At 43.1% G+C, this 27,169-nt stretch overlaps 1 protein-coding gene across 2 annotated transcripts; it reads right to left on the bottom strand.

Moving 5' to 3' along the window:
- Window positions 1-7,512: 7,512 nt before the first annotated feature.
- LOC109784862 (uncharacterized) lies at window positions 7,513-25,937 on the bottom strand. 2 transcript variants are annotated; one of them, XM_020343472.4, is made up of 5 exons: window positions 25,803-25,937; window positions 25,474-25,561; window positions 24,031-24,139; window positions 8,092-11,054; window positions 7,513-7,898 (listed from the first exon to the last, which is right to left on the bottom strand). In XM_020343472.4, exons 3-4 carry the CDS (start codon window positions 24,082-24,084, stop codon window positions 8,112-8,114), a joined length of 2,997 nt encoding a protein of 998 aa, XP_020199061.1. In that variant the 5' UTR covers window positions 24,085-24,139; window positions 25,474-25,561; window positions 25,803-25,937; the 3' UTR covers window positions 7,513-7,898; window positions 8,092-8,111. The 2 variants fall into 2 exon arrangements, with proteins under 2 accessions (XP_020199061.1, XP_020199062.1); XM_020343473.4 differs by having other exon boundaries at window positions 25,808-25,936.
- Between the last annotated feature and the right edge of the window lie 1,232 nt (window positions 25,938-27,169).

The raw sequence follows: 27,169 nt of genomic DNA, 5'->3' as shown, positions 1-27,169 counted from the left end.
CTTGTAGTTGATGCTAGTTAGTTTATTTGGTGGAAGATCATATGTTCAGATCCTATATGCATATTAATACCCCTCTGATTATGAACATGAATATGCTTTGTGAGTAGTTACGTTTGTTCCTGAGGACATGGGAGCAGTCTTGCTATTAGTAGTCATGTGAATTTGGTATTCGTTCGATATTTTGATGAGATGTATGTTGTCTCCGCTCTAGTGGTGTCATGACACTTCACCATTGTTTGGGCCTAGAGGAAGGCATTGGGAAGTAATAAGTAGATGATGTGTTGCTAGAGTGACAGAAGCTTAAACCCCAGTTTATGTGTTGCTTCGTAATGGGCTGATTTGGATCCATATGTTTCATGCTATGGTTAGGTTTACCTTAATACTTCTTTTGTAGTTGCGGATGCTTGCAATAGGAGTTAATCATAAGTGGGATGCTTGTCCAAGTAAGGACAGCACCCAAGCACCGGTCCACCCACATATTAAATTATCAAAGTACCGAACGCGAATCATATGAACGTGATGAAAACTAGCTTGACGATAATTCCCATGTGTCCTCGGGAGCGCTTTCCTTCATATAAGAAATTGTCCAGGCTTGTCCTTTGCTACAAAAAGGATTGGGCAACCTTGCTGCACTTTATTTACACTTGTTACTTGTTACTCGTTATAAATTACCTTATCACAAAACTATCTGTTACCGATAATTTCAGTGCTTGCAGAGAATACCTTGCTGAAAACTGCTTATCATTTCCTTCTGCTCCTCATTGGGTTCGACACTCTTACTTATCGAAAGGACTAGGATAGATCCCCTATACTTGTGGGTTATCAACGCGTCACTGTCTCAGCGCGCAGATCTTGCTGCCACCGAGCTGGATGGGGATGAGGCAGCCTGGCCTGCTCCATCTTGCCATAGATCTGGCGATATAGGAGGCATGGCGAGGACGGAGAGCGCTCGCCTGATGGTGGAGATGCACGGCTAGAGGTTGGGAGGGGGATGGAGCCGGTGGCGGCGATAGTGTCAATCCAGGTGACTGAGAGAGAGAGACAGATTGACCAGGGACGGAGGGCACGGGTAGGGATAAGGACGGGGGAGAGATATAGGTAGGCCGCTGGGGTGATGTGACTGTATTCAATCGTATAAGGGATTTCTTCCGGAGACCAGATGGGCCAGGCCGCTCGGATCAACATAAAGAAGTGACGGTCGCGATAAGCGTTGCGTGCGCATATGGTTAGCAATCGCCATATTCGGTATCTATATAGATGCTTCATCCAGCCCGAGCCCAAGTTCTCTTCTTTCTCTACTCTCTGTTTTCCCTTCCCCTAGCTCAAGCTCATCCTCCATTTTTGCCAAGATTTATCAAAGATTGAAGGCACCCCATCTATCCAAGGGTTCTAAAAGGTTAGCAACTTTATCCTTTCATCTCTCATTGCTAGTTAAGCTCGTTTCATGCTCTAAGCATAGTGATTTGTGGGGTTTAGCTTGAGAGTAATTATGTGGGAGTTTATTTGATTTATATGCAATTTGAGCTCAAATTAACTTCTTCATTTGCATATGTGTAGGTGTGGTTGACTTAGTCCCTTCCCGTCCCGTCCTCACCGCCGTCGATCGTCTGCACCCGTCCCGTTTAGGTGTGGGTTGGTGGTGTGCCCCCCACAGAAATGATTGTTCCTGAACAGGAAAAGGCGTTTAGGGAGGCAACCACAATCTTTGTGGGAGCAGTTCTGAGTGTGATTGAGGACAAGTTGATTGACGCATATATTCATATGTCGGTTGCCAAAAACTTGTGGGATGTGGTCGAAGTAAAATTTGGCGCAACCGATGCTGGAAGCGAACTATATGCTATGGAGCAGTTCCATGATTACAGGATGGTTGATAACCATTCTGTATTGGACTAGGCTCATTAGATACAGTGCATCGCTAAGGAGCCGGAGCTCCTAAAGTGTGAGTTACCGGACAAGTTTGTCGCGGGTTGCATTATTACAAAACTCCCTCCTGGATGGAGACTCTTTGCTACTTCTCTCAAGCACTTGAGACATGAATTCTCTATTGAGGATGTCATCGGTCATCTCAGTGTTGAGGAGAACTCGAGAGCAAAGGACTCACACTTGAAGGGGGTAGAGGGTTCTTCTAGCGCAAATGCGATGCAGAAGAACTTCCACAAGTTCAAGGGAAAGAACTCTATCCAGCACAATACTACATTTACAAAGAAGGGTAAGAAGAAAGACAAAAAGAGAGATGGCTGCTTTACTTGTGGTTCAAAGAAACATTGGGCAAACAAGTGGCCAAACAAGTACAAGAAGCCAGGACACGGCTCCAAGTCTATCAATGTCACTCTGAACAACAATGATGTGGCATCTGGGTATGGTAATCTGTTTACCATACTTTCAGTTTGCCAGTCCACCGATTGGTGGGTTGACACTTGGGCCAACATTCATGTGTGTACTAATGTGTCTTTGTTTAATTCCTACCAGGTCGCACGAGATTGTTCCATCCTGATGGGGAATGACTCGCATGCTTCTGTTCATGGTGTTGGCAAGGTAAATGTGAAGTTTACTTCGAGAAAGATCGTGCAACTGAAGAATGTACATCACTTATCATTTAGGTTACTTCATGCCACACGTGTGTCACTTATCACTTGGGTCAAATAACTGTTGCAAAGATCGATCTCGTTTGGACCAAAGTTTTGGGTGTCACTAATGCACTATGATCTGTGGGGAACTGTTGTGAACTTGTGATCATCATTGGAACTGCTTGCGCCTTCCGCATAAAACATGGAGAAAATGTAGACACTAGATCTTGCATAGTACACCCTCACCATCATCGACTATGCCGATCACATTAGCATGGATTTCATCATCCCCAACCATGAAGATGATGATTCTTTTCTGGAGATTTCGTCTTTCCCAAAGGACTATTGTTCGTCACCAACCAACAACGACTTATTTGGAAAACACCTTTCAAAATTACATGAATCACTGTTCCAACACACATAAATGTATTTTCCCAGATGTAGACACAATTTCAAATATGATGAATATGTCTTTTCATATGATTTTTTTGAAAGAAAAATGATGAACATTTATTTTTAGATACATAAATTATATTTTAATAAAATGTCTAGACAACATGCGTGGAGAAAATACATGCTTGGACACTCCTTGTTTATAGGTAATTCCTATTTGACGCTCCCTGCATCAAGATGAGGAAACCTATTTGGCGACCAGCACGCCAAATAGGTAGGAAACATAGACAACCCCTGTGGCCGGCCATGTAGGAGGAGGGACGCCCCTGTTTTTCTCTTCTTCTTTGTTTTTGCTTTCTGTTTTGACATTTCAAATAATTCAGGATTTCACAAATTCCCAATTTCAAAAAATAGTGAAATTAGAAAGTTTTTTTTTAATTCATAAAACGTTCATGTTTTGAAATATCTTCGGGTAATCATAAAATGTTTGTGCTTTTGAAAAAAGAAATGTTCACAAGTTCAAAAAATATTCATGATTTTGCAGAAATCTAAAAATGCGCAAATTTCAAAACAAATTCTCAAAACTATTCATTGATTAAAAACTGCTAGATGATTCAAAAAATGTGCACGAGTTTGAAAAAATATAATTTTTTAAAAAAAACATTGTTTGCGAATTTGTAAAAGATGTTCACAATTTCAAAAAATGTTCTTGAATTTGTAAAAAAGGTTCACAACAAATTCAAAATAGTGTTCATGATTTCCAGAAAGTTCACTATTTCAATAATTTTTTAGTACTTTTAAATATGTTTGCTTAATTAAAAATAGAAAAAGAGAGAAAATATAAATGAAAGAAAGGTAAAAATAATGGAAAAACTTAGCATGGGAAATACAAAAGGAGAAAATGAAATTAAAAAAAAAAGATAAAAAGGAAAAAATGAAAAGGGTAAAAGAAAGAGTAACCAGAAGGAAAATACATATAAGAAAAGAAAACCCGGTCTAGGGAAGGTTCCCAGAACCGGAGGAAAAAAAACTAGACTGGACAAGCCCATATGCTAGACAGGTGGGGGGGGGGGGGGGGTGTATGCACTAGGTCCCTATACAGCTACATACGTGCTAAATAAGAAGCGCCGTCAAAATGTCCCTATGACTTTTATAGGTAATTCCTTTTTGATGCTCTTTTTAGAAAACAAGGTCACCCCCCGGCCTCAGCATCAAAATGATGCATACGGCCATATTATTAATAAGCAAATCGTTCGAACAAAGTCTTCAAGTCCCAGAACACAAAGTGCTCATAACGAGCTGAAAAAAGAAAAAAAGCAGGATAACCACAACCGGTTGTACAAAAGAAAGATAGGAAACTAAACGCCTATCCTATTACATGACCGCAATCCAAACCGGTTGAAGATAGCCCGTGCTACCGTTTTCTAACGGATAGACCCAGTAACCATACGCTCCCTGGCATCCGTCGGAGTGAGTAGCAACCACATACGGATCAGCGTAGTGGCCCGAGAAATAACCTGCAAGAAATGAACATTCGTTGCTCTGTTAAAAACCATATCATTCATGCAGTTCCCCATAGCCCATAATAAGGCGCATACGCCTACACGGATGTGACTCGCAGTTTCTATCTCAACTCCATTTAGCCACGTGTTGATACTAGTAGGAGGAGCAATGTTAAACGCTATATGGATAGACCGCCATAATACTTTTGCCATCGGGCAATCAAGAAAGAGGTGTTTGATGGATTCATCATGATCACAATAACTACATCTCCGAGATCCAGCCCAGTTGCGTTTTACCAAGTTATCCTTAGTGAGAATTACTTGTTTGTGGACAAACCACATAAGCACTTTAATCCGTAAGGGTACTTTGACCTTCCAAATATTCACAGATCGAGGTATGGGAACCGAATTGATTAAATCCAAATACATTGACTTCACTGAAAACACTCCATTCTTGGCTAGTTTCCAATGTACTTGATCTAGCTGCTGAGACAGGCGGACATCCATCAATCTTCTCGCAAGATGGAGCCATGCTTCCCAATGGCTTCCCCCAAGCGTCCTTCTGAATTGAATATTTAGAGGGTTTGACTGTAATACTGTTGCAACGTAAGCATCTCTACGCTGAACAATATTATAAAGAGAAGGATATTGGGTAGCTAGAGGCCTCTCCCCAAGCCATGTATCCTCCCAGAATCTCGTGGAATTACCATTACCAACGATAAACTTTGTTCTATTGAAAAAGGCTAATTTCACTCTCATTAGTCCTTTCCAAAAAGGCGAATCAGTTGGTCTGACTGTAACCTATGCTAGGGTCTTAGTGTTAAGGTACTTATTACGCAGAATCTGGGCCCATGTGGCATGGGTCTCTGTAGATAACTTATACAGCCAGTTGCTGAGTAAGCATCTGTTTTTCACCTCAAGATTTTCAATTCCAAGACCACCTTGGTCTTTTGGTCTACAAATGGCATCCCATTTAGCGAGTCGGTATTTTCGTTTTAACTCGCCACTCTGCCAAAAAAAGGCGATCGATAGAAGTCCAATCTTTTCCGTACCCCTATTGGGATCTCAAAGAAGGACAACAGAAACATTGGCATACTCGTGAGCACCGAATTAATGAGAATTAGTCGGCCTCCGAATGACATGAGTTTGCCCTTCCAACAACTTAGTTTCTTTTCAAATTGATCTTCAGTACACTTTCATTCTTTGTTAGAAAGCTTACGATAGTGAATCGGTATGCCCAGGTATGTGGTGAAAGGCAACGAGCCTATCTCACAACCAAATAGTTGTTTGTAAGCTACTTGTTCATCTTCAGCTCTCCCAAAGCAAAACAATTCACTTTTATGAAAGTTAATCTTTAACCCCGACAGCTGCTCAAATAAACATAACAGAAGCTTCATATTTCTTGCTTTCGCCAGATCATGCTCCATGAAGATGATAGTATCATCAGCGTACTGTAGAATAGACAGTCCACCATCTACTAGATGTGGAACAAGCCCACCTACTTGGCCATTCTCTTTAGCTCTACCTATCAGAATTGTTAACATATCTACCACTATGTTGAACAGGATAGGTGATATCGGGTCTCCCTGTCTTAAACCCTTGTGTGTCTGGAAATAGTGACCTATATCATCATTCACCTTTATTCCGACACATCCTTTTTGAATTGCTTATGTGGGAGAATTTCACTTCCCCGGCCTCTACACCAACTAGGGATGTATACGGCCTTTAAGTATGAGTACTAGGATTTTTAATCTCGGTTATGCACCGAGCCTAGTCCTCAATAAATGTGTGAGTACCAGGAAAGCCTGGTCCTCAAGAATAAATAGGAACCCATATTCGCCTCCGTGAGGATTTGAACCCAGGTGTTGGGTTTGTACATCTTTTTTGATGCTTGGACACTCCTTGGCTTTTTTTGTTCTTTTCCAATGATTTTTTTTGAAAATTTCATGCCCTCAAGTCAACATACACATCCCAACATACACATCCCAGAAGTGCATATGACACCTTCTTGGAATGGTGGGAGCGGACGCGGCCAACTTTCAGGGGTTGTACAAGCAGGGATTTGACTCATTCGCCATTGCAACAGTGTGGCACTTGTGGAAACAACGGAACGCCAACTGAGTGGAGCGAACCTGACCACCAAGAATCTTAGTGCAGCAGATTTTGGAGGAGGTCAAGACATGGCAGCGGGCAGGAGTTGGGGTGGTGGGATTGAGTAGGTTTGTAAGAGAGAAGGCTTTTGCTTTCTTCGCTGGAGTGGGGTGTACCTGTGGTGATGTTCACATCCACTTGCAGGTTCTTATAAAACTGCTATTTCTCTTTTCTATAAAAGTAAGGTACGCCTTTGGCATACTCTAAAAATAAATTCTTAATGCATTGCTACTATTAAAAAAAAACAATGTCACAAACCACAAATTAACTCATGGACCATTCGTTTCCTCCCCATCTTGATTATTTTCCAATCCTCCTTGGGGATAATGCTTCACCAATCACGATTTCTCTAAAAGAAAGTCATTGCGAGGAATGGCGCATCAAGAAATAAATTGCCAAACACAAGACTTGAACCAGGTTGGCAAGGATAGCACGCGCCCATGAAAACAAACTCTACTAGCCAATACTCTTGTGCATAAACAAAGGACTGGAGAAATAAATATATCAAAGAAATAAATTAGAACCAAACAACTGCTGATATGGTGGCTTGCTTAGTCAGATCTGACTTAACATACCTGGACTTGGCTTTTTCGAGGCCTCTAGCTATGTAATTCTGTTCTTTTTCTCTTTTTGTCTGCCCTAAGGCTTCAGACTTCTCTCTTGTAAATTCCTAATCTATAATGAAAAGGCAGAGCACCTGCCATTAGCCCTCAAAAAAAAAAAGAACCAAACAACCATTGAATTTGAGTCGAACTCTGCATCTATCATGGCCTTTACTACCCTTCTCGTATATAATGGCGATCGGAGCGGGGTAAATCTCGTGGATTTAGAGAGACAATCGTAGCGTGATAAATCAATTCTTGATTGATTACATCAAACAAAACGCATGCTGCATGCTGAATCAACCACACATAAATTAACTACGTTGTTTCACTGTCTTTGGCAAGCAAGCAGCACTTTGGTCACACTCACACCAAATGGCCGGGGTTGTGTGGCCTTACGTGGTAGACACAACTAGGGACACCCACGGGACGGGCACATCAAACCTTCCTTATCATTACAGGCACACTCATTACAGCAGACCAAATCAAGCCACACACAGATGATACAAAGTATCATTCTTCACGGGAAAATAATTAATCAGGTGCACACACGCAGCGTCAAACCAGCACCAATTTATTCTTGGGAAAATAACACAATCTTGGCAAGCCAACACCTGAACCGTTGCGGCAACGACAGCAGCCGACAACAGCAAGATGCCGTCGTCGTTCTGCAATAACCAAGCCTACACAACAGAGGTAATGATAATACAGTTGATTAAAGGAAGCAGAATATAATGGATGAAACAAGCAATTTGGTACATAGGGTGGGGGGGGGGGGGATTAATTAGTTGTTGCTCTACATATATGTGTATGCAATTTATTCATATAGTATGTAACAGAGTATTTAATCACACAAGGTCTCTGATGTGTGTGTACCTGAATAGTGTCTGGTCGGCTCACCAAAGAACTGAGACTCTAGGCAGGGGCTTCTTGTAGTACGCCGAGTGGCGCAGCTGGAAGAGGGAAGGGTCGTGGCCGGCCTCCGGCCCATCCCACTCCAGCTTATCCCACCAGTCCTTCTCACAGTCCACAATCGGACGACTGCCTCGGTCAACGGCCGGGAGGCGCTTGAGACCCCAGCATCCCCTGACCCTGATGGTCTCAAGCTTGGGAGCAAACATCTTGGCTTTGCATATGTGTTGCAGCTTGAAGAGCTGATGCAAGTAGATATGCTTCAGGTTTGGGAATTCCAGTACACCTTTATGGTAGTTAGCTATTCTTGTCAGAACCTCTGGCGCCACAGGGAACACCTGCCCTAGATCACCACAGAAGACGATGTGGAGGGTCTCCAAGCTTCCCAAGGTGTATAACATGGAGAATGGGAGAACAAATGTGAGCCTCGGACATGAGAACAGGTGTATGCTCTGCAGTTTTGCAAAGGAAATATGGTCTCTAAGATACCACGTCCTTCCTTTGCTCCAAATGCAATGGGTCATCGGGAGATCAGCTGCCCAAAAGTTCACTAGTTCTTCAAAGTTGCAGTAATCATTGATAATACTGAAGGCTGTATGCATCTTGGGGCATCTCACCATATGACAAGATTTCAAATGTCGCCATGTAAGTTTCTCATTTCCTATGGACATCATATGTTCAGGGATCGTAGTGGTGATGCAGGAATTGTCGTGTGCATGCAATGACTCAGCCATGTTCATCACAAAGATGATAGCCTTCACTCCTCTTTTGTTGTCCGTTCTAGTGAAACTAATTCCATCACCAATCTCAACATGGGATCCCAACGGCTGAAACTGCATTCCATTGTTGTAGTCGTGATCAATAATTATGTTGTCAATAGAGAAATCAATGTAGGTGTTGTAAGTGTTGGGGGTTAACGACTTTGGTTGAGGAGGACCCATTATTTTCCCACTATTACAAGGGCCCATCTTGTCCTTCATATAGCTTTGTCCCTTAACATTGACGGTACAAGGGACACAGAGATTTAGATGGTACCTATTGCTCTTCCAACAAAATTGAACATTGCTTTGTAATACCAAGGACTGAAAAAACCTTATGTCCATTATAGTAACATAAACTTCAGGTGGTTTTGTTTGAGCAGGACTGGCCGAGGAATCAATGTGCAGCACTGTCAGTGTTGGCAGACCCTCTTCTGGCCATATAATTGCACGGAGCTGCAAACATTCCAATAGAATTATTTGCTGGAGATTTGGGGCTTGTACCACCTGAGTTGTGAGGTCAAGTGTCTTGACTCTTGTGCTTGAGAGGTCCAACTCCTCAAGGTTTGGAAGTGATCCACGCAGTGTGAAGTCAGACAATCTTGCACAACCAGCCATGGAGATGCGGCTTATTTTGGCTTCCTTGTAATTATCCTTTCTTGGTCTTGCATGTAAGCTGAATGATTCAAGTGATGGAGGGAGTCCTTCAACATGCTCCAAACCAACACAACCATCTAGAACTAGAGTCTTGAGGCTAGTTGATCTTGACAAGCTGGGAAAAACTGTGAATTCATCCTTTCCGCCCGTCTCCCAAGAGCAAGTAGGGTCAATTACTCGAAGCTTGCGAAGGTTCTGCAGTTGCCCCAATGCAAAAATGATGTACCAAAACCTTCCGTTCTTTATATGAACTTCCCTGATGTTTGCAGACATATGCTCTATTCTCTCTGGTGATGAAGGCAGATCCCAATCTGTATTGCATATGTCTATCACCCATAGGCTCTTAAAAAAATCCATTGTTGTCATATCTTGCTTTTTGGGTTCTTCCGCTTGTTGATCTTTGCAACTATCTAATCCGAGGAATCTTAAGTTGAGGCAAGAATGGAAAGGAGGTGAAGAAAAATTGAAGCTGCAGTGGCATAACTTGAGCACGCGAAGTTTGTCCGACTGATGAAACATGCCATTGGGTAATAATGGAGGATCAGATCCACTTGCGGCTGCTCCGAGAAAAAATGATGTTGACTCTGGATGCACAACAGACCTGTCCTTGACAAATATCCATCGTTTCGGAGGAGTCTCCAATTGTGCACCAAAATAGGGCAGTGCATTAGATGAATAATCCTCTATATTTAGGTGTTGATGCAGAGCAGCTGCAACCTCCCATGCTTCGTCACCCTGACCTCCTTGTATGATCCCATCGCAGACCCAATAGTTAGAAGCATGGGGGGCCCAGTCATAGTCCATGATGTTGCCTCCTTGAGAATTTAATGATAGCAGATACAAGCAACACTCTTCAACTGCTTCTCCAAGCTTATCCATGTACCCGGCAATTTCTCTAGCCTCATTTTGTAGCAAATAATTCCAAGGTTTAATCAACGAGTCCTCATAAAGAAAAAGATGTGAATTATCCACCTTCTCACTAATTCCTGGGTTGAGCCGAAGCCTTCCTCGAAATGTCCACAATACTTTACTGCCAAATGCAAACCATTGATCCATTAGAGGTTGGGGAATACCAAAATCATTCAAGTCAATTGTGTTGCCGCTTCCATTGTGGAAGAACACTAAACATATGTGTTCTCGTAAGGCTCGATTGATCTCTGCCCCAGCGTCTTGTATCTCGGCTCTAGAGCTTTCGTCTACCCCTCTGAAATCATCTTCTTGATCTTGCCTGTCAAAAATATCCATTACCCGCTGAGGAAGCTTGAGTTCTTCTGCGATCAATCTCTGGAGTGCTCTTCGGCTTTTCCACTTCGAGCAATCGACGTGTATGATCTTGTCGAATTTCTCCACCAGAGATGGTGGATGGTGTTCAGCTATGGCTCTAAGCACCGCCGAAGCAGCCAGCCCTTGCCATCCATCAAAATATATGGCCTTGTGTGCAGTATTGCTCGTATCCTCCAGATAAGGGATTATCAGTTGCACCGCTTGTTCGACGGTGTCCGGACCAATCCACTGCATAATTAGTCAATGGTAATTAGTTGAGGTGGCTCACTTTAGCAGTTTTCGACTAGTAACATACTAAATGTAAAAGGTACAGCTACTTTTTTTTATTTGGATCAAGACTAATTAATTAAAATGCAGGCACGGACGGAACTTACACCAAGCTGTGCACTGGTGGCGGCAGACGTGTTTTGATTAGCTGCTAGTTTTATACTCCCTCCGTCCGAAAATACTTGTCCAAGAAATGGATAAATTTGATGCATCTAGAACTAATAAACGTCTAGATACATCTATTCCTCCAACAAGTATTTCCGGATGGAGGGAGTAGTACTTAGTTATGAGAGTTTGTCTTACTTTTGGTGAGCTGGATCCTCTGTGATCATGGTTGCCAGATTTTGCTACTCCCTTCATCCATCTATATAACATAGGGTCTAATTCATTCTTTAAGGCTAACTTTGACCATATGCGTATGTCAAAGCAATAATATATGACATGAAAATTACATATACCATACCGTCAAATTCGTACGTGAAAGGAGCTTTCAATGTTATAATTTTCACATTATACATCTCATATACTATTAAGCTTATATATAGTAACACTATTCATCAACTAGGGTGTAGAATAAGTTATTCTTGAATAAGTTATTCTTCATCCGAGGTAATCTTACGATCGTTTCATAAATAAATTACATTTGAAATACAAATAGGTACATTCATATTGATTAAAAAACGTAAAATTTGACATACGAAAACAAAAATATAGGTCATAAGAGACCAGAAAAATTGTATTTTATGTATATTTTACATATGTTTTTACATTTGTAGTTTTATGTAGCATAAAATATATTTTTACGATGATTTTATATTTTCTTATGTTTTCTTTTCACGTATGAAATAAGACAAAATTTACGGAATGTAAAATTGTAGTGCATTGATGTTAAAACAGAGAGGGGTGAAGAATAACTATTCCTCACCTAAAGTGAAGAATAACTATTCTACCGCATCAAGTAGTGTCTTTGTGTTAATGCTGATGAACTGTAGCTATTGAATTAGCTTTAGGTGGTCTCTCTGGTGTCGATTTTAAGATAGTTTGTAATTGGCTCTAGGAATATGTTTTGTGAAACCTAGCAATGCAGTGTCTTCAAAAGTTCTTTATATGCAACACCGACAGTGATAATTATGTTGAGCAGCAGATAGTTCCATGGCTCTTGCTATAGTTTAATTGTATATAGTGACGGAAAAATATCTTTAATGCTAAAACTAAAGGATCTCCTTTTTGGAATGGGATCCAAGCGGTGAAACCTACGTCTACGGTTGGGGCCCGTTTCCTGGTGAATAATGGAAAATCCACGAGATTCTGGCTGGACGCTTGGTTGGGGCCTACCCCCCTTTTGATGAACCATGGGCCGCTCTTCCAGCTCGCAACGGACACGGAGCTGATGGTTGACGCTGCGTTGCGTACATCGCCGCCAGCCATCAGCTTCAAGAGAAATCTGAATCCTATTGAGGGCGATGTTGAGATGACTTGGTGCATTTGATCGGGGCGCGTGCACTAAATGATGCGACTGATGTGATCTCCCGGAGCTTGACCATCTCCGGGAAATTCTCCGTAAAACCCCAACAAACGTACCGAAGGTGATACGTTTGACATAGCTAGGGGCTATGGAAAGCGGGGATCCCACTCAAGATCACAATCTTCCTTTGATAAATGTTCCGTAACCGTCTACCATCCTCGGAAAACATAGCAAAGCATAACGGACCATATAATGGGTCCTGCACTGTTTCCGGGTTGACGGAGGGTGCTAACCATGTGTTCTTTCGGTGGCACCTAGCACGTTTTGCCTGGAGTGTTGTGCGAGAGGCGTTCGGACAGAACTGGAACCCGGCTTCGGGTGCTGACTTGCTCGATGTGCTGCAAACACAGCGTGGTGCTTTTGCTAGGATCGTGTGGCGTAGCGTAGGGGCGCTCCAGTGGGCTCTTTGGACTATCCGCATCAAAATTACTATTGAGAAGAAATTCCCCTCCCACCCAGTTGATGTGATATTCAAATGCCACCTATTTCTTGAGGTGTGGCAACCTTTGGGGAAGGAGTGTAACGCTGAGATCATGCAGGAGGTTATGGGGCGGATCAAAAGCATTCAGATGGTTGCTCGACACGACACGACGCCCCTTTGATCATCTTTTGGAGTCCTTGTTCGTTGGCCGGAGGCTGACACCAGCTATCTAAAGGAAATATGCCCTAGAGGCAATAATAAAGTATTATATATTTCCTTATATCATGATAAATGTTTATTATTCATGCTAGAATTGTATTAACCGGAAACATAATACATGTGTGAATACATAGACAAACAGAGTGTCACTAGTATGCCTCTACTTGACTAGCTCGTTAATCAAAGATGGTTATGTTTCCTAGCCATAGACATGAGTTGTCATTTGATTAACGGGATCACCTCATTAGGAGAATGACGTGATTGAAATGACCTGTTACGTTAGCTCTTGTAGCTATTGCTCTCTTCATGACTTATACATGTTCCTATGACTATGAGATTATGCAACTCCCGTTTACCGGAGGAACACTTTGTGTGCTACCAAACATCACAACGTAAATGGGTGATTATAAAGGTGCTCTACAAGTGTCTCCAAAGGTACTTGTTGGGTTGGCGTATTTCGAGATTAGGATTTGTCACTCCGATTGTCGGAGAGGTATCTCTGGGCCCACTCGGTAATGCACATCACTATAAGCCTTGCAAGCATTGTGACTAATGAGTTAGTTGCGGGATGATGTATTATGGAACGAGTAAAGAGACTTGCCGGTAATGAGATTGAACTAGGTATCGAGATACCGACGATCGAATCTCGGGCAAGTAACATATCAATGACAAAGGGAACAACGTATGTTGTTATGCGGTCTGACCGATAAAGATCTTCGTAGAATATGTGGGAGCCAATATGGGCATCCAGGTCCCGCTATTGGTTATTGACCGGAGAGGTGTCTCGGTCATGTCTACATAGTTCTCGAACCCGAAGGGTCCGCACGCTTAAAGTTACGATGACAGTTATATTATGAGTTTATATGTTTTGATGTACCGAAGGTTGTTCGGAGTCCCGGATGTGATCACGGACATGACGAGGAGTCTCGAAATGGTCGAGACATAAAGATTGATATATTGGACGACTATATTCGGACACCGGAAGTGTACCGGAGAAGTTTCGGATTAAACCGGAGTGCCGGAGGGTTACCGGAACCCCGCGGGGAAGTATTAGGCCTTAGTGGGCCTTGAGGGGAGAGAGAGGGCAGCAGCCAGGAGGTGGCGCGCCCCCTCCCAGGAGGAGTCCTAGTTGGACTAGGAGAGGGGGGCGCAGCCCCCTTTCCCTCTCCCTCTCCCTCTCTTTCCTTCCCCCCCTCTTTTCCTAGTAGGACTAGGAAAGGGGAGTCCTGCTCCTACTAGGAGGAGGACTCCCCTCCTCTCCTTGGCGCGCCTAGGGGCAGCCGGCCTCCCCCTTGCTCCTTTATATACGGGGGCAGGGGGGCACCTCTATACACACTTGATATACGATATTTTAGCCGTGTGCGGTGCCCCCCTCCACCAGATTACACCTCGATAATACCGTTGCGGAGCTTAGGCGAAGCCCTGCGTCGGTAGAACATCATCATCGTCACCACGCCGTCGTGCTAACGAAACACTCCCTCAACACTCGGCTGGATCGGAGTTCGAGGGACGTCATCGAGCTGAACGTGTGTAGAGCTCGGAGGTGCCGTATGTTCGGTGCTTGATCGGTCGGATCGTGAAGACGTACGACTACATCAACCGCGTTGTGATAACGCTTCCACTGTCGGTCTACGAGGGTACGTGGACAACACTCTCCCCTCTCGTTGCTATGCATCACCATGATCTTGCGTGTGCGTAGGAAATTTTTGAAATTACTACGTTCCCCAACAGTGGCATCCGAGCCTGGTTTTATGCGTTGATGCTATGCACGAGTAGAACACAAGTGAGTTGTGGGTGATATAAGTCATACTGCTTACCGGCATGTCATACTTTGGTTCAGCGGTATTGTGAGATGAAGCGGCCCGGACCGACATTACGGGTACGCTTACGCGAGACTGGTTTCACCGTTGCGAGCACTCGTTGCTTAAAGGTGACTGGCGGGTGTCTGTCTCTCTCACTTTAGTTGAACCGAGTGTGGCTACGCCCGGTCCTTGCGAAGGTTAAAACAGCACCAACTTGACAAACTATCGTTGTGGTTTTGATGCATAGGTAAGAACGGTTCTTGCTAAGCCCGTAGCAGCCACGTAAAATATGCAACAACAAAGTAGAGGACGTCTAACTTGTTTTTGCAGGGCATGTTGTGATGTGATATGGTCAAGACATGATGTGATATAATTTGTCATATGAGATGATCATGTTTTGTAACCGAGTTATCGGCAACTGGCAGGAGCCATATGGTTGTCTCTTTATTGTTTGAGATGCAATCGCCATGTAATAGTTTTACTTTATCACTAAGCGGTAGCGATAGTCGTAAAAGCAATAAGTTGGCGAGACGACAACGATACTACGATGGAGATCAAGGTGTCGCGCCGGTGACGATGGTGATCATGATGGTGCTTCGGAGATGGAGATCACGAGCACGGTGCTTCGGAGATGGAGATCACAAGCACAAGATGATGATGGCCATATCATATCACTTATATTGATTGCATGTGATGTTAATCCTTTATGCATCTTATCTTGCTTTGATTGACGGTAGCATTATAAGATGATCTCTCACTAAAATTTCAAGATAAAAGTGTTCTCCCTGAGTATGCACCGTTGCAAAAGTTCTTCGTGCTGAGACACCACGTGTTAATCGGGTGTGATAGGCTCTACGTTCAAATACAACGGGTGCAAAACAGTTGCACACGCGGAATACTCAGGTTAAACTTGACGAGCCTAGCATATACAGATATGGCCTCGGAACACAGAGACCGAAAGGTCGAGCGTGAATCATATAGTAGATATGATCAACATAGTGATGTTCACCATTGAAACTACTCCATCTCACGTGTTAATCGGACATGGTTTAGTTGCTTTGGATCACGTAATCACTTATATGATTAGAGGGATGTCTATCTAAGTGGGAGTTCTTAAGTAATATGATTAATTGAACTTAAATTTATCATGAACTTAGTACCTGATAGTATCTTGCTTGTCTATGTTAATTGTAGATAAATGGCCCGTGCTGTTGTTCCGTTGAATTTTAATGCGTTCCTTGAGAAAGCTAAGTTGAAAGATGATGGTAGCAATTACACGGACTGGGTCCGTAACTTGAGGATTATCCTCATTGCTGCACAGAAGAATTACGTCCTAGAAGCACCGCTAGGTGCCAGGCCTCCTACAAGAGCAACACCAGAAGTTATGAACGTCTGGCAGAGCAAAGCTGATGACTACTCGATAGTTCAGTGTGCCATGCTTTACGGCTTAGAACCGGGTCTTCAACGACGTTTTGAACGTCATGGAGCATATGAGATGTTCCAGGAGTTGAAGTTAATATTTCAAGCAAATGCCCGGATTGAGAGATATGAAGTCTCCAATAAGTTCTATAGCTGCAAGATGGAAGAAAATAGTTCTGTCAGTGAGCATATACTCAGAATGTCTGGGTATAATAATCACTTGATTCAACTGGGAGTTCAACTTCCGGATGATTGCGTCATTGACAGAATTCTTCAATCACTGCCACCAAGCTACAAGAGCTTCGTGATGAACTATAACATGCAAGGGATGAATAAGACAATTTCCGAGCTCTTCGCAATGCTGAAGGCAGCGGAGGTAGAAATCAAAAAGGAGCATCAAGTGTTGATGGTCAGTAAAACCACTAGTTTCAAGAAAAAGGGCAAAGGGAAGAAGAAGGGGAACTTCAAGAGGAATAGCAAGCAAGTTGCTGTTCAGGAGAAGAAACCCAAGTCTGGACCTAAGCCTGAAACTGAGTGCTTCTACTACAAGCAGACTGGTCACTGGAAGCGGAACTGCCCCAAGTATTTGGCGGATAAGAAGGATGGCAAGGTTAACAAAGGTATATGTGATATACATGTTATTGATGTGTACCTTACTAATGCTCGCAGTAGCACCTGGGTATTTGATACTGGTTCTGTTGCTAATATTTGCAACTCGAAACAGGGGCTACGGATTAAGCGAAGATTGGCTAAGGACGAGGTGACGATGCGCGTGGGAAATGGTTCCAAAGTCGATGTGATCGTCGTCGGCACGCTACCTCTACATCTACCTTCGGGATTAGTTTTAGACCTAAATAATTGTTATTGGTGCCAGCGTTGAGCATGAACATTATATCTGGATCTTGTTTAATGCGAGACGGTTATTCATTTAAATCAGAGAATAATGGTTGTTCTATTTATATGAATAATATCTTTTATGGTCATGCACCCTTGAAGAGTGGTCTATTTTTAATGAATCTCGATAGTAGTGACACACATATTCATAATGTCGAAGCGAAAAGATGCAGAGTTGATAATGACAGTGCAACTTATTTGTGGCACTGCCGTTTAGGTCATATCGGTGTAAAGCGCATGAAGAAACTCCATGCTGATGGACTTTTGGAATCACTTGATTATGAATCACTTGGTACTTGCAAACCGTGCCTCATGGGCAAGATGACAAAAACACCGTTCTCCGGAACTATGGAGAGAGCAACAAATTTGTTCGAAATCATACATACAGATGTATGTGGTCCGATGAATATTGAGGCTCGTGGCGGATATCGTTATTTTCTCACCTTCACAGATGATTTGAGCAGATATGGGTATATCTACTTAATGAAACATAAGTCTGAAACATTTGAAATGTTCAAAGAATTTCAGAGTGAAGTTGAAAATCATCGTAACAAGAAAATAAAATTCCTACGATCTGATCGTGGAGGAGAATATTTGAGTTACGAGTTTGGCCTACATTTGAAACAATGCGGAATAGTTTCGCAACTCACGCCACCGGGAACACCACAGCGTAATGGTGTGTCCGAACGTCGTAATCGTACTTTATTAGATATGGTGCGATCTATGATGTCTCTTACTGATTTACCGATATCGTTTTGGGGTTATGCTTTAGAGACGGCTGCATTCACTCTAAATAGGGCACCGTCAAAATCCGTTGAAACGACACCTTATGAACTATGGTTTGGCAAGAAACCATAGTTGTCGTATCTTAAAGTTTGGGGTTGCGATGCTTATGTGAAGAAACTTCAACCTGATAAGCTCGAACCTAAATCGGAGAAATGTGTCTTCATAGGATACCCAAAGGAGACTGTTGGGTACACCTTCTATCACAGATCCGAAGGCAAGATATTCGTTGCTAGGAATGGATCCTTTCTAGAGAAGGAGTTTCTCTCGAAAGATGTGAGTGGGAGGAAAGTAGAACTTGATGAGGTAACTGTACCTGCTCCCTTATTGGAAAGTAGATCATCGCAGAAATCAGTTTCTGCGACACCTACACCAAGTAGTGAGGAAGTTAATGATAATGATCATGAAACTTCAGATCAAGTTATTACTAAACCTCGTAGGTCAACTAGATCAAGATCCACACCAGAGTGGTACGGTAATCCTGTTCTGGAGGTCATGTTACTAGACCATGACGAACCTACAAACTATGAAGAAGCGATGGTGAGCCCAGATTCCGCAAAATGGCTTGAAGCCATGAAATCCGAGATGGGATCCATGTATGAGAACAAAGTATGGACTTTAGTTGACTTGCCCGATGGTCGGCAAGCCATTGAAAACAAATGGATCTTCAAGAAGAAGACTGACGCTGATGGTAATGTTACCGTCTATAAAGCTCGACTTGTTGCGAAAGGTTTTCGACAAGTTCAAGGGATTGACTACGATGAGACCTTCTCACCCGTAGCGATGCTTAAGTCTGTCCGAATCATGTTAGCAATTGCCGCATTTTATGATTATGAAATTTGGCAAATGGATGTCAAAACTGCATTCCTGAATGGATTTCTGGAAGAAGAGTTGTATATGATGCAACCGGAAGGTTTTGTCGATCCAAAGGGAGCTAACAAAGTGTGCAAGCTCCAGCGATCCATTTATGGACTGGTGCAAGCATCTCGGAGTTGGAATAAACGCTTTGATAGTGTGATCAAAGCATTTGGTTTTATACAGACTTTTGGAGAAGCCTGTATTTACAAGAAAGTGAGTGGGAGCTCGATAGCATTTCTGATATTATATGTGGATGACATATTACTGATTGGAAATGATATAGAATTTCTGGATAGCATAAAGGGATACTTGAACAAGAGTTTTTCAATGAAAGACCTCGGTGAAGCTGCATATATATTAGGCATTAAGATCTATAGAGATAGATCAAGACGCTTAATTGGACTTTCACAAAGCACATACCTTGACAAAGTTTTGAAGAAGTTCAAAATGGATCAAGCAAAGAAAGGGTTCTTGCCTGTACTGCAAGGTGTGAGATTGAGTAAGACTCAATGCCCGACCACTGCAGAAGATAGAGAGAAGATGAAAGATGTTCCCTATGCTTCAGCCATAGGCTCTATCATGTATGCAATGATGTGTACCAGACCTGATGTGTCCCTTGCTATAAGTTTAGCAGGGAGGTACCAAAGTAATCCAGGAGTGGATCACTGGACAGTGGTCAAGAACATCCTGAAATACCTGAAAAGAACTAAGGATATGTTTCTCGTTTATGGAGGTGACAAAGAGCTCATCGTAAGTGGTTACGTTGATGCAAGCTTTGACACTGATCCGGACGATTCGAAATCGCAAACCGGATACGTATTTACATTGAACGGTGGAGCTGTCAGTTGGTGCAGTTCTAAGCAAAGTGTCGTGGCGGGATCTACGTGTGAAGCGGAATACATAGCTGCTTCGGAAGCAGCAAATGAAGGAGTCTAGATGAAGGAGTTCATATCCGATCTAGGTGTCATACCTAGTACATCGGGACCAATGAAAATCTTTTGTGACAATACTGGTGCAATTGCCTTAGCAAAGGAATCCAGATTTCACAAGAGAACCAAGCACATCAGAAGACGCTTCAATTCCATCCGGGATTTAGTCCAGGTGGGAGACATAGAAATTTGCAAGATACATATGGATCTGAATGTTGCAGACCCGTTGACTAAGCCTCTTCCACGAGCAAAACATGATCAACACCAAGACTCCATGGGTGTAAGAATCATTACTATGTAATCTAGATTATTGACTCTAGTGCAAGTGGGAGACTGAAGGAAATATGCCCTAGAGGCAATAATAAAGTATTATATATTTCCTTATATCATGATAAATGTTTATTATTCATGCTAGAATTGTATTAACCGGAAACATAATACATGTGTGAATACATAGACAAACAGAGTGTCACTAGTATGCCTCTACTTGACTAGCTCGTTAATCAAAGATGGTTATGTTTCCTAGCCATAGACATGAGTTGTCATTTGATTAACGGGATCACCTCATTAGGAGAATGATGTGATTGACATGACCCATTACGTTAGCTTAGCACCCGATCGTTTAGTATGTTGCTATTGCTCTCTTCATGACCTATACATGTTCCTATGACTATGAGATTATGCAACTCCCGTTTACCGGAGGAACACTTTGTGTGCTACCAAACGTCACAACGTAAATGGGTGATTATAAAGGTGCTCTACAGGTGTCTCCAAAGGTACTTGTTGGGTTGGCGTATTTCGAGATTAGGATTTGTCACTCCGATTGTCGGAGAGGTATCTCTGGGCCAACTCGGTAATGCACATCACTCTAAGCCTTGCAAGCATTGTGACTAATGAGTTAGTTGCGGGATGATGTATTATGGAACGAGTAAAGAGACTTGCCGGTAACGAGATTGAACTATCGAGATACCGACGATCGAATCTCGGGCAAGTAACATACCGATGACAAAGGGAACAACGTATGTTGTTATGCGGTCTGACCGATAAAGATCTTCGTAGAATATGTGGGAGCCAATATGGGCATCCAGGTCTGCTATTGGTTATTGACCGGAGAGGTGTCTCGGTCATGTCTACATAGTTCTCGAACCCGAAGGGTCCGCACGCTTAAAGTTACGATGACAGTTATATTATGAGTTTATATGTTTTGATGTACCGAAGGTTGTTCGGAGTCCCGGATGTGATCACGGACATGACGAGGAGTCTCGAAATGGTCGAGACATAAAGATTGATATATTGGACGACTATATTCGGACATCGGAAGTGTACCAGAGAAGTTTCGGATTAAACCAGAGTGCCGGAGGGTTACCGGAACCCCGCGGGGAAGTATTGGGCCTTAGTGGGCCTTGAGGGGAGAGAGAGGGCAGCAGCCAGGAGGTGGCGCGCCCCCTCCCAGGAGGAGTCCTAGTTGGACTAGGAGAGGGGGGCGCAGCCCCCTTTCCCTCTCCCTCTCCCTCTCTTTCCTTCCCCCCTCTTTTCCTAGTAGGACTAGGAAAGGGGAGTCCTACTCCTACTAGGAGGAGGACTCCCCTCCTCTCCTTGGCGCGCCTAGGGGCAGCCGGCCTCCCCCTTGCTCCTTTATATACGGGGGCAGGGGGGCACCTCTATACACACTTGATATACGATATTTTAGCCGTGTGCGGTGCCCCCCTCCACCAGATTACACCTCGATAATACCGTTGCGGAGCTTAGGCGAAGCCCTGCGTCGGTAGAACATCATCATCGTCACCACGCCGTCGTGCTGACGAAACTCTCCCTCAACACTCGGCTGGATCGGAGTTCGAGGGAGGTCATCGAGCTGAACGTGTGTAGAGCTTGGAGGTGTCGTACGTTCGGTGCTTGATCGGTCGGATCGTGAAGACGTACGACTACATCAACCGCGTTGTGATAACGCTTCCGCTGTCGGTCTACGAGGGTACGTGGACAACACTCTCCCCTCTCGTTGCTATGCATCACCATGATCTTGCGTGTGCGTAGGAAATTTTTGAAATTACTACGTTCCCCAACACTATCTAATTTGCTTTCTATCTTATGTCGGCCTGGGAGCCATGGTGCCTGTAATGCCTTGGTTGTACTATTTCGTATGGTCTGTTTTGAACTATTTGTGTTTGTTGGATGATATATGTTGGGCTTTATTAATTTAAAGCCGGATGCTTCTTGCGTCTTCGTTCTAAAAAAGAGTATGCTATTTTGTAATTCATCTAGATAGTGCTTTTTAGGTGGCTTCTGTACGATTTTCAATGACTACTGCAGATGTCATTGGGATAGTAACGGTAAATCACCTATCATGGCAGTTGATGTTAAAGCCTGACCGACTCATAAAACATATCATGGCAGTTGATGTTAAAGCCCGACCGACTCCTAAAACCTGTCATGGCGGTTGATGTTAAAGCCCGACCGACTCCTAAAAGGCGACCTTGCATATCATAGATACAAGGTCCGGTTTGTTTTCCCATGCTATCATTAGTTCATTACAACTTCCGTATGTGTCGTGGGCGGTTTTTTCTTTAATCATGCAATAATGTTGATTGATGAAGATTAAACCATGCTGCTATGTTGCATAGGGGCATAGCTCTAGTGTCTCTTTGGAATGAGAATGCCGCACATACGGAAGATCTTAATGTGAACAAAATGATAAAAATGGTGTCAAAGAAAGGGTGGTTTCTTTGATTATGGCTGCACATTCAGAAAGCCCGAATGTCTTATTATGTATTCTCTGTTGTTACTTTGTACTAATGTTTTGCCCTTGTTGATAGTAACTCAATGCTAACTCTTTCTTTGGTGCTTTTATTACAATGTTACTAAGTCTGTCCTCTAGCTATGGTTCATGCTCAACATAGGTAATGCAGATGTTTTTGCTTGAACTGTGCAACAGTTAGACTTCCGTATAAAGTCTTTTTGCCTACCATCTATGATGTGACCTGACCGGCGACGTGATGGGCAGGTTTCATGATACTCTGCATCATGTTCAGCTGATCGCCAAGAAAGGCTGCCAATTTGAATCCAACCAAATGGAAATGAGGACCGTGGCGGAACTGTCCACTATGAGTACTCATGTGGCCATGATATTTTCTTTTTCTTACATGATTTCTGTAACATTTGATGTGTATTTATAGATGTGCTTTTCAGGGAAAAAATATTTAGGTGGACAGCCTGCAAATTAAGTTCAAACCAACCAGAACTACTGGTTTCTATCATACGACGAATGTACCCGTAAATCGATACTGGGGGCTAATGCTTATATGTGTACCAAGGACAAAAACCATTTAAGAGACCAGACACTAACCGTCACGTCATACTTAAGGTCTTGAATTAGCCGATAAGGCTACAAACATTGCTTGTTTTCACCATGTTTCCTCCTCCTTTAGGCTATCTACTTATGCGGTAGCTGCCGTGTATCTAGGGCCGGCCTCGAAGATGAAGACTTGTGCGTTAATCCAACAAAACTGATGCATACGCCATGACCGCTATGATTTCATAACTAGGAAGGTGATGGTGGAGGAGACGAGGGAGCTAGGACGAGATAGATCATAGCTAGAGCATACCTGTTGCTGTTTGGTTGTTAGCTGCTGGGGTAGAATCTAGCTAGCTAAGGTTTGTTCAATGAGATACTCCATCCGTTTCTAAATATAAGGCCTTCTAGAGATTTCAATATGGACTATGTACGAAGTATATAGATATATTTTAGAGTATATATTCACTCATTTTGCTCCGTATGTAGTCCTTATTGGAATCTATAAAAGGCCTTATATAGGTACTGTATTTGGTGTGTGCGTGTGTTCACTGATTGTATGTGTGTGTTTGATCTATGCCACCGTTGCTAGCTTCATCCTTGGAGCGAGCTAATGAACATGTAAACCTTGAACATATCATTTAGTATATTCAAGAACAAATTAATACAACCATCCCAGACATGCTTAATTGTTATACTATGAACAAGTGCCATGTCTAGATGTATACTACCACAAGAATTAAATTAGTATTGCCACTTTAGATTGAGAATTGCATGCATGTATCGGTAGAAAAATACCACTTCCGGTCCCGGTCCAGGTAGCCGTCGCAGTCGCAGTCGCTGTCGCAGCATGATGACTAATATTTCAATGAAGGCCTGGTAAAGACAGGAAAGCTCCAGCTAGCTCCTGATTGATAGTTAAAAGAGGAGCATAGGTGTTGGTATGTTTGTCCATAAACAAAACGAATATTGTCAGTCGATGCATAATATGCTTGTTTGTTGCTGTAGAAACTATATTAAAATCAGGCCAGTGTGAGCAATAAACACTAGACATATACATAGTAGAAGAGCTGAGATCACATATAGTAGTAGTAGTGGTGGTGGGCGAGATGTTGTTGTTGTTGTAGCACCCCGCCCGTTAGTGGGGGGCGAGATGTGTTGTGTGGTGGTTTAGTGCTACTTTGAGTACATGGATAGCTTAGAAAGAGTTTGACCAGCATATATACCCTTGTGGTCCAAACGTAGCACCTCCGGGTTAACCCTTTTACAAGAAATGAGGACGAAAGTGTAAGAGAGGTGCTCTATATGCGTGATCCCGCCTCACAGGTGGGCATGTTATTGAGCGAATTTGAGTTGGTGTGTTGTTACATTGTTGCTGAGGAGTGGCTTTAATTTTGCCAAAGCAAGCATGGGAACATACTATATGCAAAAGGTGTGCACCTACTTTGTTTTGTTATTAGCATTACCAACACTAAACTGCATGCATGGGAAATCATCTCAGTGGGGAAGGAGATGGTGGCTGTGTGTTTTGATTAGCACTTGGCACCATGCCACCATGGTGGTTGGTGCAGCCATTAAGACAAGACAGGTGGCAGCGACTAGCTAGCGTGTTGCTATGGGAAGTGGCAGATAATCGCATCCTCAATTTGGAGTGGTCTTATTAGCTATTGCATATCTTCAAAACTTCAAATGTGGATCAGATTAACTATATATAGGGGCCATGACGCATAGCACCTGCCAGCAGCAGGCATGATCCAGCGTCGTCTACGCATGAGTCGTTGTGCGTAGCACCTGCCAGCGACACATCCGTACCACTCGCCGTGCGTAGCACCTCTTGAGCCGGATCGAACCCGTCATTGTAGTAACATGCACGTACGCGTCAGGGTCTCAGATGCGGCGGATAAGTGTGACAACGGCTGAATCGTGTGGCCGTGTCAAAGGTTGTTACTCGTGGCCTTATTGCCGGCTACTGGAGAGAAAATAGCAGAGCAGGCAGGTAGTACAGTGTGTGTGTGTCTATCTCTATTAAAGGTTGTAATCAGCTGTGTGCGTAAAGTGAGAAGAAATACAGAAAAGTGGCATAAGTTGTGTGCGGTGCCAAGCCCCTATGTGTTTGTGTGATTCTTTTTCTTCCTCGGACTGTTCCAACACTTTTTACATCTTTGACATGGATGTTAATTAGTATTTTGAACAAGAATAGTTCTAGTCTAGATTGTGGCAAGAGCAAGCATGTGTAGGTACCTGTCGTGGCATCAAGACAAGAAGCTCCAAAAATCTAACCCATGGATCTGCACCTCCAGATGAAAGAATTTGCTAGCTGCTATACCACCTAGGTAGACGAGAGTAGGAATTAGTTGTCTCAGTCAAGGCATAATGTACCGCGAGTAATTAACATGCCCTTGATGAAAAAATACGATAAATAAATAGCAGGATAATTAACATGTGGTTTCTAGTAAGTAGTTGTGTCTGTGCATGAGCAAACACTAGCTGGGCGTAGATGCATAATGTACTACGAGCAATTAACATCAGATGTATAAAGCAGGAGAATTAATCATACACCATAGTAGTACCTTACTTTGCGGCACGCAAATCTTGCTTGCGCCAGGAGAAAAATGTTGATATGAAGGAGGAGAGGGGCGATGAACGAACCACCAGGGATATTGGGGAGCAGTGAACCAGCTAGCTATGGCATGGTATGTAGTGAGTGCAGCGCCTGTATTTTTTGGCTTTGCTTTATGAGATGGTCCATTCCTTGCTTGAGGCTGGAGCAAAGATGGAATTGCAGCCATGCCTCTCTGCTTCTTTGCTTCTTCCTTTTCCTTTCTCTTTGAAATAAAGCAAGGGTGGGGCAGGCCCTAGACTTTGGATCGGATTCCATTTAATTCACATAATACAAATCATGCGTGAGTACTAATTACAACTCACTTCATTCCACAATGTAGTGCATCTTTGGTTTTTCAAAAGTCAAACGTGTCTGTATTTGATCAAGTTTACATAATAAACTATTAACATCAAAAGATACTGAATAAAGAAAATATAAAAGTACACTTCATGATGAATCTAACGGTACTAATTTTGGATTTTGGATTTTGGTATTTTCTCTATAATATTGGTCAAACATAGACATGTTTGACTTTCAGAAAACAAAATATGCACTCCATGGTGGAACAGAGGGAGTGCAACTTTGTGTGCTCTAGTCGGGCCTGGGAATGTATGTATGTATGTATGTATGTATGGTGACATCAGCTTGGTTTTTGCCGGCATAATCAAGCGGCATGGTAGTGTACGTACAGTGGTACTCAACAAACTCCCATGGACATGTCATGGAGTGATCGTGTCTAGGGTCACATAGGTAGTTTTCCATTGCCCTATACTGCATATACTAATATCAATGCAACGCTCACTGTGAGCAGCAAGTCTTGTCAGCAGAAATATCTTCCTTCTTCTCCCTCGCTCGCACCCAGATCCTGCCGCCGGCGAGCTCCATGTGGACATGCATCTCGGCCGTCATAGTGGCCTCTGTCATCTTTACATTCACCGCCACCAACAGTCGTCGGCGCCGCCATCGGCACTCCTGAAGATCAATCTTGCATGTAACTAGAACGGGAATAGCCTCACGTTATCCTCTCCTGACGAGCAGTAGCCGCCACCTCTGCTTCTTCCTCGGAGCACCAATCCTAGTAGCCCAGATCTGAGGGAACTTTAGTGAAACCATGGGAGCAGAGGAAGAGAGGGAGACGAGCAGTGGATGAATGAAATGATAGGGGATGCTCACGAGTGGAATGGTGGACGTGGATTTTTAGAACATCTGCACCCGGGCCCTGCTATCCTGGCTGTCCAATATTGCTTTAAGATCTGTGCAACATAACTAACTTTCTATATGAAATTTTCTCTTTTTTGCTTCTCTCACATAGAACATGTCTTGAAGTCCAAACCT

The sequence above is a fragment of the Aegilops tauschii genome, chromosome 2, assembly GCF_002575655.3.
Source record: "Aegilops tauschii subsp. strangulata cultivar AL8/78 chromosome 2, Aet v6.0, whole genome shotgun sequence".
In the NCBI taxonomy this organism is placed as follows: domain Eukaryota; kingdom Viridiplantae; phylum Streptophyta; class Magnoliopsida; order Poales; family Poaceae; genus Aegilops; species Aegilops tauschii.
Note: the sequence above shows the minus strand (reverse complement) of the source record. Positions and strands in the feature narration are given on the sequence as shown.